Below are 16776 nucleotides of genomic sequence, written 5' to 3'. Positions count from 1 at the left end.
AGTATATATTTTTTTAATCTTTTTTATATAAAAACGTGTTAATGTTCTTAAATGAAAAGAACTTAACCATAAAAAAAACATTTATATAAATATTAAAATATAAATTTTAACTATATGAACTAATAATTTATAAATAAGTGTGGCCTATAATATCTTACTTTTTGCTCTTACAAGTGAATGTAAATGTGATTTAATTTATTTTTAATAAATAAAGTGTTAAAAAATGATTTAACATCGTTATAAGACTTAGTTTAAACTGTTTTATTATTTAAAAAATTTGTTAACCATCAATAGTATAGCAATTTTTATTTTATGAAAATGTTTGCTACCCTTAAACCACTATATTGAAACTTAGGTAGGCCTAAAATTTTAGACCCATAGCATTTCAATTGCAAATTCTATTAGTTCAAGTTGGAACAAAAAAAATTAGCAAAGTAAATGATTTATGTTTCCACAGAGATATGTAGAGATAACTCAGATAAGTTGAACAACCCCACACTCTTCTATTCACTAAGGGGAGAAATCCCTTCATAGAAGATAAATTCCTGGTTATTTTCTGGCTGAATATTGGCATATTCACGTGTACTCAGATTCAATCACCTATTCTCCTCCCAAATTGAAGTTCAAGACTCAACACACTAGAGTTGAGCAAAAAATTCAATTATACAAGTTTAATCTATAACTAATGTTTAAAAAGCTAGGTTTATATTAAACTGATTTTTTATTCATTATATTTTTGTAACCAGTTTAATAATTTTAATCCATTTTTTAAAATTGAATTTTTCTTTTTTTATCCAAATTTATACTGTACATGGAGATATTATTTCATGTTTTAATTTATTAGACCTTCGTGGTATATTTTACGGATGATATTTTTTTATATTTTACAAAAATTTATAACTAATATTTCACAAAATTTTTCATGACTACATTATATAATTAATATTTTTTTCTTAACCTTAATTCTTATAATTAAGACTAAATATTTAAAATAATATTCTTTAAAATATAATTATTATATTAATGATATAAAAATATAGCAAATATTTTGAATTAATTACTGTTATTTTTTATATTTAAATTTATGTTTTTAATTTTAAAAAACATAATAACAATATTTTATCATTATTTAATATTAATATTTTTTATAAGTTTTAATTTAAACTTTCATCATTAACTCTGTTTGATGAAAATAAGTTTTAAAAATAATATATTTAATAATATAATTAATTAAGATTACTAAAATATTTTTAAAATGCACTAATTTAATGTAATAGAAACAAAGTAATTTTATATTAAAAACTAAATTTACAAATTTATTAAAAATTAATTTTACCTTAAAAATTAAATTTAAAACTGAATTTAAAAATAATTTAAAATAAAAATAAATTTAAAACTAATTTAACATAAACTATTGAATTTAAAACTGGTTTTAACTAAAATCAAATTTTAAATCAGTTTTAAACCAAATCTAAAATTTAAAATTAGTTTTAAAATAAAAGAAAATAAATTAGTTTAAAATCTAATCTATATAATTAATTTTTGTGTGGTAGATAGATGATGCAAAATAAAAAAATATAAATTTAATTTTAATACAATATGAATGCAAAAAATTATATTATTAATTTATTAAAATATATGTAGATATTATTTTATATTAATTATCATAAAAATATTTATAGTATATTTTTCTGAATTTAAAACTGATTTTAAATCAAATCTAAATTTTAAAATTAATTTTAAAAAAAATTAAATTAGTTTAAAATTTAATTCATATATTTAAATTTAAAATAAATTTAATTTAATTTTATACAAATCCAATCTATACTCACTCTTAGAACACACATCGTATCTCCACCGTTTCAAATTTGCAAAGGATGACAAATGCTAATCTAATATTATTCTTCTCTCTCCCTCTCACAGACGTTGCAGCTCATGAACTTCAATATTAATTCCACGTTGTCCCAAGGGGTGAGAACACCTTCAAGATCCATTTTTACACACCAACCATGTAACATCCCTATTTTTTATTATCTTGATTGAAAAATAGAAATTAGAGAATAAATATAAGTTAGATTTCGATATACAATTAATAAAAAAACTCAAAATTAGACTTACTAAAAATAAAATTGTGAGATAAAATTAAAGTATAATCTAGTAATTGATGGAATATATCTTTGAGATTGATTTTGTTTAACTTTTGTTTACCTAAAGCAAGACATATATGAATTAAATTTAGTTATTAGAAAATAAAAATAGAAATTTAGCAAATAGGCTATGAAAATTAGTCAAAATAATAAAAGTTTTAGTTCAATAAGCTTTAAAATGTTAACCTTTTTCTTTAAAAGTTAATTATCTCTTAGAAGCCCAAAAAATTTATGACATATTAGCAAGTGAGGAAGCACATGGGACTTACAAGGAAATGTTTCAAAAGGTCAAAGAAAAAGTGCACAAAAATAATATATTAAAAGCTTGTATTTCATGTGAAATTGGCTAAGGAAAGGAGAAAACTTTTGACAATTCAAGGACCACAATTAGATTGAGTGGAAAGATAAGTCAAAGTACTATTAATTATGAGGTAAAATAGCTGGATTAGATCAATTAGATAAGAGAATTAGTCAAATGAGAGTTCGCAAGAAATTATTAGGAATCTTGACTAAAGTCAAGATTTAGTTTCTCACAAATTCAAAGAGTGGAAACCATAAGTTATATCAACAAATGGAGTAGAAAATACAACTAAATAAGAGAAAAGATACTGGAATGGGAACTATGGAATTGGAACTCAATTGGATAAGAAATTAAGTACAATTAGCTTCACTGAATAGAGTAAAAGCTTTGAGTTTTGTGGCAAGGGTAACCATATAAGTAAGTCACAGATTGGACCACCAATTGAAGCAACAACATTTGACACATTTATTAAGTTGTATCATGGACTTTCGTTCAACATAGCATTTAACCAAACAATTAGACTCACAACACCTACTATAATAACACATGCAAATATACATATCTTATTCTTAGACAAAAAACTTCTATATACTCTCAGAAGAGTGAGAAATTTCTAGTTTTTAACTACGCATCACTCCTAATTATTCTTTAAATCTCTAACGCAGAGACATATGAAAGTTTTCTCCTTACCCCCACCTTAGAGATTTACTTAACTAGGTGAGGAAGGACCGTTCTACGCTCGATCCAGTTCGACTCGTACTACACATCATTTTTGGTGAAACCATCAATTGTCATTTTGCCCAAGGTTCACATTTAGGTTCGTCATTTGATCGTTAGGTGTCCGCGAATGCGTGTAAGGTACCGTTGTGTTCCATTTTCAAATACAAAGAAATAGAATCCATTAACAAATTGTTTTGCTCGGATTTACTAAATTTAAAGCACCAAAAATTAAGAGAGAAATAGCGCAAAATTTTGTATATCAGATTTTTTTTTTTTTTAAGTTCAACATACAAAAATGAGCATAAACATGTGCAGTAGTGTTTGATTCACGCCCGGAAAGACTCGTCGGAAAACTTATACAACGAGGAATGCAACAAAACGGGTGTCTGATCAAGAAATACAAAAATAGTTACTGCTCACGTAAAGTGAGTTCAAAATTGTGACACTTCGTCTCTGGGTCAAAGGCAGGTAAAATTATCTCCAAACGATGCATAGAAGGATGCAATGGAAAGGGGTCGTTGTGATGATGGAGGAAATGCAATTATATGTTAGTTTTATGGACAACCCAGGTCATAAATATAGAAAATAGCCACTATCCATAGGAAATTTCAAAATGTGGGGGCACTTACGATATTGAACTGAAAATGCATAAAATGAACTCTTATTTACAATCCGAAAAGAGCGTCAGAAAGCTCTCACTAGAGAATTAAGAAAATGCATTTTCATGTCAATTTTGTAAACAATCCAGATAAAGAAACGTGAAGAACAGTCACTGTACGCGCAGAAAATTTCAGAATTGAAGTTGGATCAAAAGCGTATGAAATCGACTCCAATTTGTGCTTGGAAGGATGTGTTGGAAACCTTATTCTGTGAAGATTCGGAAATCGGGAAACACAATTGCATGTTAACCCCCAATGTAATACCCTTATTTCTATGGACTTGTCTGTCAGACCCATTTAGTAAAAACAAAACAAAACCTAGCTTCCTTGGTTCCATATTCTGTTTCAGTGTGTTAATGGAATAAGGTCGAAACAATCAAAATTGAAATCAATAATAGCCTGCGAACAAAAGTCCTTATCGTCGTTTTAGCCATTTATTTAGCATGTCTGAATATACATCACACGTCTACGCAATATCAACGTAAAACGAAACCCACGCGTACTTATTCAAGAACATCGCATGTATAGCTATTGTTAGTACTCATCAAATAATTAGGCATAAAAGGGAAATAACTAATTTTTGGAAGTATTAAATCAGCTCTCATGCACTTCATTGGCATTCTGAAAATATACATATTTCCTATACTAGTTGATTTAAGAAACAAATCAAAGAACCAAAATTGTTAAATTAGTACAAAGCCCGGCAACTCATCAATCACGCAACCAAGATCCAACCAGCACTTTACAGAGATCAGAGAGACCCATTACACCAGTGAGTCCATGAAGCACTTCATGTTCCTCACATCTTCATCAGACTCCGGAAACTTGTGCGGTTTAAAGAGCTTCCACAGTCCAAGAGGATGCTTCCTTTTAACTTGAAGATCCCCTGAAAATCTCCCATATATTTTTTCACACTCTGGGTAAGGCTTGACATAAAGATTGTAAAACCTAAGCCTAGAGGGCTTGATAAGGTCCTTCAACCCAACCTCAAAACCAATGGCACCTTTTGCCTCCAAATACTCGACCACGTTGTACCTGGGAACAATCTGCTTCTCAAAATTCACACCCAAGTATTCAGGAGCATCAAGCAAACAATCCACACTAAATTTCATCCTATGCATCAAAAACTCAATCTTCTTCTCAATATCTCCCACATCATAAGTGATCACCCTCGGTTCTTTCCACAACACCTTAAATGCATCTCTTCGAGTCAAACCATGACCACACAAACAATCCACTCTCAATTTCACCTCAAAACAGGCCCTCATCAAACGCTCCCCCAAAGCCCTCTCTTTTATCGCTTCTCTGCACTTCAAAGTCTCTAACAACCGCAAACACCGCGAGAATTCCCCAATTTCCATTCCCAGGATCCTCGGATCCCTCACGATCTCTTTCCTAATTTCACGCCCGGAAAATCCCAAACCTCTCAACTCACAAATCAAGGGCTTCAACCTATCTTCAACCCCAAGTCCCAAAACCCTAGGGAACAGCCCAACAACACGATCAATCTCATCCCTGGGAACCCCGAATTCGACAAGAAATTCAACGACACGCACGGCTTCACCGCCGCTCGTCACGAGGCCAGAAGGGAACCCCTCCAAAACCCTAACCACGGTAGCCTGGGAAAAGCCTAAACCCATAAAAGAGTCAAGTTTGTGAGAAAGATGAAGGGGGTCGAGGTGGAACCTTCTAGAACAATGCAAAAGATTAACGAGCGTGGAAGGGGAAGGATTGGGGAAGCGAGATTTGAATTCGGGGAGACGCGATTGGAAGTTATTGAGGAAGGTGCAGTCCAAGATGGAGGGGCAATCGCGGAGGAGTGAAACGATAGCGTTTTGGGGAATTCGGAGGGAAAAGAGAGTGGCGAGCGATTTGTTGAGCTGCGGAAGAGGGGAATGGAAGAGGGAGGGGTTCTGAGAGAGAAAGGAGGGAAGAAGGGAAGAGGGGAAACCGTACTTTTTGAAGAGATTTGCGAGTGAAATCTGCTTCCTGTAATGGGATTGTGATTCAGTTGAGAAACTGAAACTGTAACTGTCTCCCAGCATACGCATACGCATACCCACCTTTCGTGATGCTGCTACCAACGCCATTGCTCTTTTCTTCGCTCGCCATGCTCCCTGTACCCTCTACTAATAATGCGTTAGTTAAAATCTCTTTATTAGTTCACTTCAAGCTAACGATAATATGACATTTATCTTTGATTTTCTTCGTAATTCTAAATCTCAATTTTAAAAATTCTAACTTTATAAGCTACAATTTTAATTTCATAATTTTATTAATGATGCATCTTATGTTATGTCTCAATCAAGTTACATAAGTTCAGATGTTATATATACAAATATTAAAATTAATTAACAAATTACTAAGAGAAAAATTAAAATCATATTTAAGCCTAAATTAAATTAGTCTCACATGTTTGAAATTATACACAACATTATTCTTTTTATTTTTTCAAAATTTGTAATTAGTAATTTATTTTTTATTTTTTATTTTTGAAATCATATTTTATAAAAAAATTATTAATTAATATTCCAATTATTCTTATTCTTATTTAATTTAAATACTATGAAATTTGACAGTTTTCTACAGTCAATGGCATCCAACGCTACGAATCACAGTTTTTTAACATAAGATAAAAGACGAGTAAATTTGTTTCATCAAGTAAAAAGTATTATATTAACTGACGTACTGGATGTTGCCTTTCTTCATCCAGAACTAGCTGCTTCATCCACATTCCAGGAGGAGATTTTTTGGGTTCCGGTTCGGAAGCTGGTCTCTTGCAGTTCCCATAAGGTGGTTAACTTGTTTTATTTTCTCAGTTTGAGATTTTTCATTTAATTCTTTGTTTATTATGTGAGAAAGGCTGAGTTTCTTATGAGATTTTTCATAGTTGAAGATCGGTTCTCAACAATTATCTAGCTCAAACCTCCCCTGTTTCCGTTTTGTTTTTTCTTAATAATGTTTATTATCTAGTTGAATATGAAAATAAGTTCTAACTTCTAACAGGTTTTTCGAAAGTTCCATTTGAACTTGTGTAATTTAAATTAATCGTACCCTGAGCACAATGTCAGCATTGAAGCTACAAATTTATAATCAATCACCTATAAACCTATAATCCAATTTTACTAGCTTAACTGAGTCAATTCTTGTCAATTCATCGTTTTCCTGTTGTGTATGGAGCTTCAGATTTGAGCATGTAGAACATGAAAGTGGAAGGAATGGGAATAGGTAATATAAAACAGACTGGTCAAGGTAATTCATCCAAAACCATCTTTAAATTACCTAGATGTCAACAGGGAATATGAAACAGAAATAGTTATTAAGAATTTCTTGAAAGATTGAGCACATCATATCAGCAGAGACAGAAAATGTTCCAACTCCAAGCGCTGAATGCATTAACTGATCCTGCAGGGTATACCTATTGACAGAAATTGAAAAAAAAATAAAGGGAAATTTCACAGTTAATTTTCAATCAACCATCTCTTTAATTAAGGCCTGTATATGCATTCAACCTCCTTCCACTTTACTATACAGTTCCTTTCCAGAACCGAATTGACCTATCAGTTCCACAGGAAATAAAAGCAGACTCTGTTGGTGAGTGTTCAAGCCAGCGGGGAGCACCAACATGATTAGAAGGCCATTTTGCTACTTTTTCTGTTGTCATTGCGTCCCAGATAACGATCTGCAATGTACACCAGATCCCTCAAATAAAATTCATTTTATAAAAAGCTAACATCACCACAGTAGATAGAACAAACCTCATTGCTCAATTCATCTATGAATAGAATAAATTCTTGTGTCTCATTAAATATAGCCTGCAAAGAGAATTCACAAAACAGTAACTATTAGAATATGGATGAGAATGTGATATGGGCTTAGGCTCAGGTGATTAGATATTTGAATAGAGATCATGTGTAAGTTGTAATAAAAAATAATTCCAACGTAGTGAATGTACCAAGAAAAAACTTATGGAAGAAGATCTACTAATAATAACTACTTGGGAATTGTGTTTACGGACAATAAATCAAAAGCATTTTTCAAACCAATAGACCACATTAGCTAAGGAAGAAAAAGATGAGCACAAATGTCTCTGGGCAAGGTAAACATCCAAACATCTGCATCACTACTGGCAGAAGGTTAGCTTTTCAATATATGAATTGACCAAGATTAATAAAAGAATACTACAGAGAAAATATCTATGTACCTGGCATCTCATCTGTGTGTGGATGGCTCCGACATATTGTTTGACTAATCTTCCAGAGCTGACTTCCCAAAGCTTTATGGCAGAATCCTTCCCACAGGAGAGAACAAACCTAGAAAATTGACAGTTACATTACTACACATCTACACCAATCTATGCCTAACAGAAACTTTCAGCAATGGGTAAAAAGCCGGGCAATGGCCATCAGCAGCAATGTCCATTGCATGATTGCATCAAAAGCAATGAACTAGTAAAGAACGCAATAACATTTGTTTTCTGTCTTATTTTTTTCAGTTTGTTGGTAAACACGAGTTCTTAATGAGTACTATGGTAAACAAGAGGATCAATGGAGATAGTTAATTATGATGATAAGAGGACTAAGGTTTGGGACAATTAGGGAAGCACCCACTTCAAAGTCAAAAATATTTTTGCATTGGTTTCAAAGTCAACAATAGCACAACATTTCCAGACATACACATGATGTAGCAAGCAGTGGTATTATCATCCTCTCAAGGTCTGTTAGTGCATCAATGTATGTGTTTTCATTTCATCTAATATATGCACCAAAATGTATTTATACCTTTCATCTTTTGTAAAAATTGCACTGGTAGCCTCCGCTGTTCCATGTGCTCCAGTTATTGAGCGCACACAATTGGCAGTGATGCCATCCCACAATCGAATAGCACCATCTTTAGATACTGTAACATACATAGCACCCGTACAAGAATATCTGACCTACACATCAGACAGAAATTTTTGCATCAGAGCAGTGTCAACGAAAATAAAATAGTGATAACTCAGTTTATGATTGAGAGAGAATTGACATGCCTGGTTTATGGCTCCATTAGGGCCAACCTCTGGGGTATTTGCTGACAGATAACACTGAAAGGTATTTATATCATACAAATGTGGAATTGCATGATCAGTTCCTGTCAGAAATTGATATTCATTTTATTTCACTTCTCTTAATGGAAAAAGAATATCAAGGGAGAAAAGAAGGATAAGGTAATCTACATACATCACAAAGACAGGCTTCAGGTAAGAGTTGAGACAGAGAGAGAGAAGGAAAAGTTAGATAGGATAGTTATTGTAGTTAGTTAGAAGGGGTTTTGAGGTAAATAAGTAGGATGAAGATGCTGTGGAAATGTAATATTTGAAACTTTCATGTGTATTGAATTTGACCCGTCTGAATCTATAAAATAATACATGAATCTATATTAATTACAAAAATATTTACTAATAAAGGTAATTGTTCCAATTTATCGTGTTTATATATCAATGAGTCTAATTACTATATTTACATATTAACACTCCCTCACAAATTGGAGCATACATATTATATGCACCAAATTTGTTACAAATATATTCCACCTAAGGTCCCCTCAACGACTTACACAAATCTAACAATTGTCATTGGACCCAATAGAGCTTGATGCTGATGCATTTTCACCTGAGAAAACCTTTCTCTAATAAAATGACAATCAATCTCTATAGGCTTGGTTCATTTATTAAACACTAGATTATATGCTATATGTAGTACATCATGATTATCACAAATTAAAATCATCTTATCGACCTTTCCTATTTTAAGTTGTAGGCATAGTAGTTAATCTCGAATAGCGGTGCGAAGCGGCCAACCTGAAAAACGCTATAGCGGCAGTTCTAATTATTATACCGAATATAAAATTAATATCCAAAATAGAGAGAAATAAAAAACAGAGACGGAAATAAAAAAATAGATAAGGAAATAAGAAAACAGAGAATTGGTCAGTCACTAGAAAATGTACAGGTTCGTCACATGTTTTATCATAGATGAAGAAGATGACCGGAAATGCCTGAATCACATTGGAAGCTTCACCGGAGTTGAAGAAGACAACCGGAGATGAAGATGACCGAAACACATTTAAGTTACGTCAAAAGCTTTCCTGGAGACAAAGAAGATAACTGGAGGATGACTCTATCACGTCAGAAGCCTCGCTGGAAATGAAGGACACCGAAAGCAAGAGAATGTCGCAGAGAACGAAGATGGGGAAGAACAAACCAGAGAACTGAGAGACGAAAATGAAAACTTAGGGCTCATGAGGAAGAAGATATTAGAAATGTAAAAAGGGGCGAAATCCCAATATTACCCCCATTTAAAGATGTCCAATGTTAAGAAAGCAAGCGCAAAGTCGGGTTTTAGCCAGGGATGAAATAGCAGCTGCTTTGGCTGCTATTCGTGGCGCAATGGCCATTCCACTGAAACGTGATGCTATAAGCTCCCCATAGTGGCGACCTGCAGCTCCGCTCTGCTTCTCCGTGATAGTAGCCGCTATGGCCGCTATTGACTACTATGGTTGTAGGATTGATAGCTCATATTTTGTTCTTACATTTTTAGTCTTATTGCATCCTTTGCATGTCTTTTCATTCCCTTATTTCTTCCATTTAATATGTTTTTGCATTTATCATGTTAATTAGGAATTTTCGTAAATACTATACTTTTGTTCATATTTTCTATTCTGACCTTTAGTTACTAATTTGGCCATAACTTTTTCTGTAGATATCCTTTTTGGCTTATTCTTTTTGCATTGGATTCCTTACTTCCAGGGCTTCAATTTGGACATATGGATCGTGCTATTTGGAGTCCGGAGCTATTTTCTACGAATTTTAGAAGTTTAGACTTTTGTATAGCTTTTGTTTAGCTTTTGTTTTGCGATTTTTGTTGTATTTATTTTCGGCCCAGCTTTGGCCCATTCGGTTTTGCTCTTTTTAGGACTACTATTTATAGAGGCCAGGGGCTAACTTGGAAGCACTTTTAATTCTTTTTTTTTTTTTTTTTCAGTTTTGTAATAACTTCCCCGCTTCCAATAGAATCTCTGAATTTTTTACCCATTCTCTTCTCTTGCAATTTTTCACTTCAAATTTGCATTGCTCTACATTTTACAATTGAAAGGCGATTAGTTTCTGCAATTTCCAGACGAATTCTTCCATGTTTCTTTTCCAATTACATTGCCAAGGTCTAGATCGCATTTGTTCAAGACGTTTTTGATGCTTCGAGTTTGTTTTCTGATCTCATACCTTTGCGATTGCATAGAAAGCATTGTTCGATTGAATTGTGCATTGTTCTTAATCACATAATAAGCAATTGATTAATTGTTTGTTGTGCAGGAGAGATTTGAACAATTCGGTTTTCATTCTGGGTTTTGGATTTGTGTGTTTGGATCTCGGTTTTCATTCTCTGCATTTTAATCTTCTGCATTTAATCATAAAACTTCCCCAAACATAAACGTTTTCTGCATAATTGATATTGAAACAATGTGCATTTGCATCCTTGTGAGAGATGACATAGGTTGCTCCCTAAACTACATGTTTTTGTGAGGAATTTAGTTACTTTTGAGACCTTAGCGACAAGGTTATCAAGGATTAATTATTTTAACCAAGAAAGTTCTCACGTAGTTTCAGTCACAGCACAAGTCTTTGCACTAGATCTAACAACAGTGTGTTGCTTCTTACTCCTCCATGAGATTAAGTTTCTAGCAGTAAAGATACAATATCCAGAAATAGATCTTGCATCGGATGGTGACTCATTCTAATTAGCATCAAAGTAACCAACAATTGTAGTATTTCCAAGTTCTAGTAAAGTAATATTTCCCTAGTGCACTCTTGATGTATCTGAATGTGGAGAACAACATTCCAAAGGTTATGTATGACAAGGAGCATTTAAGAATTGGTTGACTACACTCACAAAAAATGTATCAACTAAGCGTTGATATTTTTCTAGGTCTTTCACAGGCTCCCCCTAATCCAAAAGGAGCTTGAGATTAGACTCCATAAAGGAATCTGTTAAATATATATAAATATGTTATTTAGGAAAATAATATCCATGTATTTATAATAATTAAATAATTATATATTTGTCCTTAATTTGTAGTTATGATTATAATTACTGTTATTAATATAAAAATATACATCTGGTAGTATAGTTGAGACACAGAATTCATCTCATACCTTTTCTTTTTCTCTCATCTTAACATGGTATCAAGAGTCTAACGAGGAGGAAACTCTAATCCGTCCTTCCCCTGTGGGCTCACTGCTCATTAGTGTAAATTTTTTCAAAAACCATGTGTCTCCTGTTTCCTTTTTTTTTTTTTTTTGTCTGGCATGCTTTTTTGACTGGCTTCCCACCACCACCAGTGTTGCCCCACCGTGAGCAACACAACCTGGTTACTGCGCCAAGAACAGAGCTCCCAGGCGTCCACATGTGCCACCTCTGCCACACATGACTACGCGTCCGACAACCTTTTTGCCTCCTTTGCCAACTAGACTTGCCTTTCTAAGATGGTTCTAGATTTGTTGTCATTTTCTCCATTTGAGTTTCAAACACTGTTGTTTGCCCTGTTTGATTGCATTTCTTTTTCTTCTAGGCTGACCCATGGTGGCTCTAGCTCCTCCCAACTGCTCCGCTGTCTATTGACAAGCTGGATGTCAATAACTATGATTCTTAAGTCTCTTAACATCAAACTTTGGCTCAAGGGTCAAGATTATCCCGACCATCTCACTCCCAAAGAAAAAACCGTGGCTGTGACTGAACGTACTAAATGGAGTAAGATTGATGTTCAACTTTGCAATGTCATCAACTACTATTCATTTATGTGAAGCAGATTTTTCACTCCTATAATATGTGTGAATCGGTTTGGTCACAAGCCAAGTCTCTTTACACTAAGGATATACAAAGTCTATAGAGTATGTCAAACTCTCAAGGATGTTATTGCGGCTCGAAAACTTAATGGCACTATGTCAACCTATTTGGGCCGTGTGAGTGGTCTTCTTCATGATTTCAATGAACTTCTACCTCCCGCTACCATTGCTGCCAAGGAATTAGGGAACCGTCAGATGCTTTTTATGTTACTAACTTTGTATGGTTTACCTACAAAGTACTCCCAAGTTTGCGATCAAATTTTAGGCCCCACTTCTGCTCCCACTGAGGCTACTGCTTGGTACTCTTTGCTACACATTCCTACCAAGACCACCACTACCTCAGACATTCCTCTAGCTCCTATGTTCTCTACTCATTTTGACTCTTCTACCTTGATCTCACAGGAAGGTGATCGTGGTTGCTCTTGTAAGACTACTAGTGATCATCACTCGCGTTTTAAGTGTGATCACTGTCACAAAATTAGCCACACTATTGATCGTTGTTATTCTCTGCATGGTCGACCTAGAACAACCAAACATGGACCAATAATGGGTTATTATATAATCTAGTAAGTCTGTCACCACAATTTGAACATTGGGATCAAAATCTTCATTCGACAGCTATGACGAATGATATTATACAGAATCTGGTTGTGGTCCCACTACCACTAGAGCTGCCATGTGTGAGCTCACATGCAAAGAGTGATCAGGGGTTTGTTCATAGATGAGCAGCCATGGGGCTTACGCAAATACCTGTAAATGCCTTGTTCGACAAAAAAATTGGTTGAGTTGAAGAACAAAGGAGGAGCAGAATTGGATATCTACAAATTAGGATTAATGGACCAAGCCCAGTTCACTAAGGAGGAGATCATGAGCAGGCAGGGAGAGTATGGGTTTAATCAAAGGAGGAAGATTTACTTCAAGGGCACACTTTGGGGCATACATTGACCTGCAACCCCGTCTCATTCCTAGAGGCTTTCAGACCCAATTTGCAAAGACACCATTTTGTGTTTCTGCAGCATGTTCATGAAAGCTCAGCATCCCACATCCCCTATTTTGTGCACCTAAAACAAAGCTTTGGATTCCAGTCGTCCATAATTCCAACCATGAGGACAAGGTTGAAATTCAAGGGTGTGGTATTGTTAGGAGTTAAGAGAGAGAAATAAAAGTTAGTTAGGATAGTTATTGTAGTTAGTGAGTGAAAGAAGTCCATTAGTTAGAAGGGGTTTGTGAGGTAAATAAATAGGATGATGTAAAGGAAAGGACATTTAGATTTGTTATAGTTTTTAAATTGAGCTTTAGTTATTTGTAAAAGTAGAAATCCTTTATGAAGGGAAAACCCTTGGAGAAGAGATCCCTCCTATTTTCTTTTCTTTCCATTCAATTCTATAAAATCTTTCTTTTCTTTCCTGTTTCGATTATTGGGTTTTTAACACTTTCCCCCTTCAATAATTACACTGCCGACAAGTCAGCCAGTGGCACAAAACCATTGCCTAAGTTCAGAAATAAGAGAAGATTTGTAGAAAAATAAAACCAGAGAAACATGAATATTTCTAAGCTAGTCCCGTTGGCTAGATTCAGAAAAGATATTGACAGAAATCATAAGTAGTTCACAGAAGCACCTGATTTTCTAAGCTTGGTTGCAAACATAACAATTTGACACTGAAAAGTGAACATGTTGTGTAACTAAGGAATATAGCCATACAAAAACAATTACAGAGCAAGGTGTTTGTAATTTCTTCTTTACATACCATTACAAAATGCATGAAAACACAAATGACATTCAACAGCAAAGAAAGGGATACACGATTAGCAGATCATAAAGCTTCAGTAGGAAAACGTGATAAAAATACATACCTGCCAGCAGAAAGTCCCCAGAGGGATGAAAAGATACGGATCGAACATTGTGTGTGTCCTGCACAACAAAATTCAACAGAAAGTTTATAATTAATTCTTATATTTGCTCATTTGTTGCTAAAGCTTAAAATAGGATAACACAACCTGAATAACCCTGTATGCCCTCTTTGCACTGGATTTTGAAATATCAAAAAACCTAAATATTAAACCCGACATGCCAGATTGTAAGAGAATTTCCAAAATAAAAAAGGACAGAAACATGAGAAAAGAATATGGGTGAGGTGCATAATACAGAACAAATCTTACTTTATTGTTTGATCTTTGGATCCAGAAATCAGGATAGTACCTTGTGGATGAAAATCCAAATCATTTATTGGCTGCAGTATTGTTATAATTTAAAAAATCAATTACCCAAGTACAGTTTCATGCTGATGGAAGACAGATAGAAGTTTGCATGCTCATACACAATGCTTTGTGCTAAGTAAATTCATAACGAAAATATAACTGATAAAATATTACTGAAAAGAATCTCATAACAAAAATAACACAACTTCAAGCTTCAGTTAATAGTATAACTGGAAAATGCAAATATACTTGTATATGATCATAATATGTTCGTATGACAGGCCGCACAGGACCATCCTTTGCATCTGGGAGCAACATCTGCTTGATCTTCGAAACCTGAAAAATATTGGAAGCAAAAGTTCAAAGCAGTGTCAAAGAAAGTGAATAGCACATCTAATTCTAAAAGACAAATCTGCACCTCAAATAGTTTTATTGATGTATCTGCACTTCCGGTGGCAACAAACCTTCCATCAGCACTAAATCTAGCACATCTGGCAATATTCTAGAAATTAAGCCAATCAGTCCAAAAAAGCACAGCATTTCATAGTATTTTGAATATCCATAATCTATTAAAGCACATATTACATACCTTGTGTTCTGAAAGGTGTCGTGTTTCATGCTTCGGGAAGCTCTTTGAGGAACCTTTCATATCTGGCACAGAGCTGTTATAACAGAGCACAATTTTCAAGGTTCATTTCCGAGAGCATATAATATCACTATGGATGACTAAACATTACATGTAAAAACCTATTTCTACATGAAAATGAAGTAACTTCAAACTCATGTTCAAAATCAAATATAAAGGTTAAAATACACATTCGATCCCTATAATTAATACTTATTTAAAAATTAATCCATGCTAAAAAATCTTAAGTTTTAGTCCCTATATTATAACGTAAGAGACCGAGACATAACAAAAAAACTCAGAATATGAATAAAAATATGTGTGTTTTTAGTACATGGTCTAACTCATAAACAAGTGTCAACTGAGACTAAATGTGTATTTTATTCTGTAACAATTTATATTCAATGATGGATACGAAATGTGGGTTTGGAAGTTTGCCTGAAATCAACGGCTTTTGTGTGAGGAAGGGGCAGCGACGTTGCAAAATTGTGGAAGGGTGAAGACGAAGTGCCTCTTCTGATGTCTTCTTTCTCAGCAGAAAGCCCCTGTTATTAATTTTTCTAAAACAAAGAGTGAGAATTAAATAACATATAAGAGAGTGTGTAAGTGAATAATAAGCAGTGAGAACCTTAGCAAGCAAGTCGAGAAGCCTGTTTGGTGGGGCTTCCACATTCAGAGGTGTCATAGTTGCGGTAGCAACCGCACTCGCAGCCTGATGAAATGAAAAATGATTAGTCATTTATTATGTTATGATGAAAGTGAGGTTGGCTTGCCTGAGTGAGATTGTTGTCGCGAAGATGAGCGACGATGAGGGAATTGAGGTGCCTGTAGTGTTTGCCATCTTGCACTGTCTGCTCCGAAGCACTGTTATCCATTTGTGCTCTTCTTCCTGCAAATCCCACCGAAACTGAAACCCTTATTTTGATGCCGCTACTTTCACTGCGTTTTCAAAACTAGAAGAAAATCAAATAAGTTCCTTCTATGGAAAAAGCTCACATAGGATTTTACCAGAATTTTTAAAAGAACAAGAAAAAGTGCATTACTTGTACGGGTAGAAATACTACGGGATGAAGGTTGTGGATTCTACGCAGCCCATTTAAATCAACTCATCAGACACTAAAATTATGTTTGATTCTAAGATGATATTCAACTTGTTTTGCATCTTATTCGACAAAAATTTTATGCTTAGGAACAAGAATTGATTTTCACAGGAATGAAGAGAGTGCTTAGAAATTAATCAAGCTCAA

General features: G+C 34.0%; 2 protein-coding genes across 5 annotated transcripts; both read right to left on the bottom strand.

Annotated features, from left to right (window-relative positions):
• Positions 1-3454: 3454 nt before the first annotated feature.
• LOC113870752 (transcription termination factor MTERF15, mitochondrial) lies at positions 3455-7131 on the bottom strand. Its single transcript, XM_027507199.1, has one exon. It carries the CDS (start codon positions 5915-5917, stop codon positions 4592-4594), a length of 1326 nt encoding a protein of 441 aa, XP_027363000.1. The 5' UTR covers positions 5918-7131; the 3' UTR covers positions 3455-4591.
• On the bottom strand, positions 7087-16637 carry LOC113870758 (cleavage stimulation factor subunit 50). 4 transcript variants are annotated; one of them, XM_027507218.1, is made up of 15 exons: positions 16573-16637; positions 16303-16482; positions 16158-16241; positions 15968-16074; positions 15494-15566; positions 15323-15406; positions 15154-15240; positions 14866-14936; positions 14704-14755; positions 14560-14617; positions 8857-8957; positions 8609-8763; positions 8032-8140; positions 7586-7642; positions 7087-7509 (listed from the first exon to the last, which is right to left on the bottom strand). In XM_027507218.1, the coding sequence occupies exons 2-15, from the start codon at positions 16402-16404 to the stop codon at positions 7354-7356; spliced, it is 1296 nt and encodes a 431-aa protein (XP_027363019.1). In that variant the 5' UTR covers positions 16405-16482; positions 16573-16637; the 3' UTR covers positions 7087-7353. The 4 variants fall into 4 exon arrangements, with proteins under 4 accessions (XP_027363019.1, XP_027363012.1, XP_027363027.1 ...); XM_027507211.1 differs by having other exon boundaries at positions 7326-7509; positions 16303-16604; XM_027507226.1 differs by having other exon boundaries at positions 7326-7509; positions 14704-14731; positions 16303-16604.
• Positions 16638-16776: the final 139 nt, after the last annotated feature.

The sequence above is a fragment of the Abrus precatorius genome, unplaced genomic scaffold (genome assembly GCF_003935025.1).
Source record: "Abrus precatorius isolate BTA unplaced genomic scaffold, Abrus_2018 Scaffold10, whole genome shotgun sequence".
NCBI classification, from domain to species: Eukaryota; Viridiplantae; Streptophyta; class Magnoliopsida; order Fabales; family Fabaceae; genus Abrus; species Abrus precatorius.
This window is presented reverse-complemented; position numbering and strand designations above follow the sequence as displayed.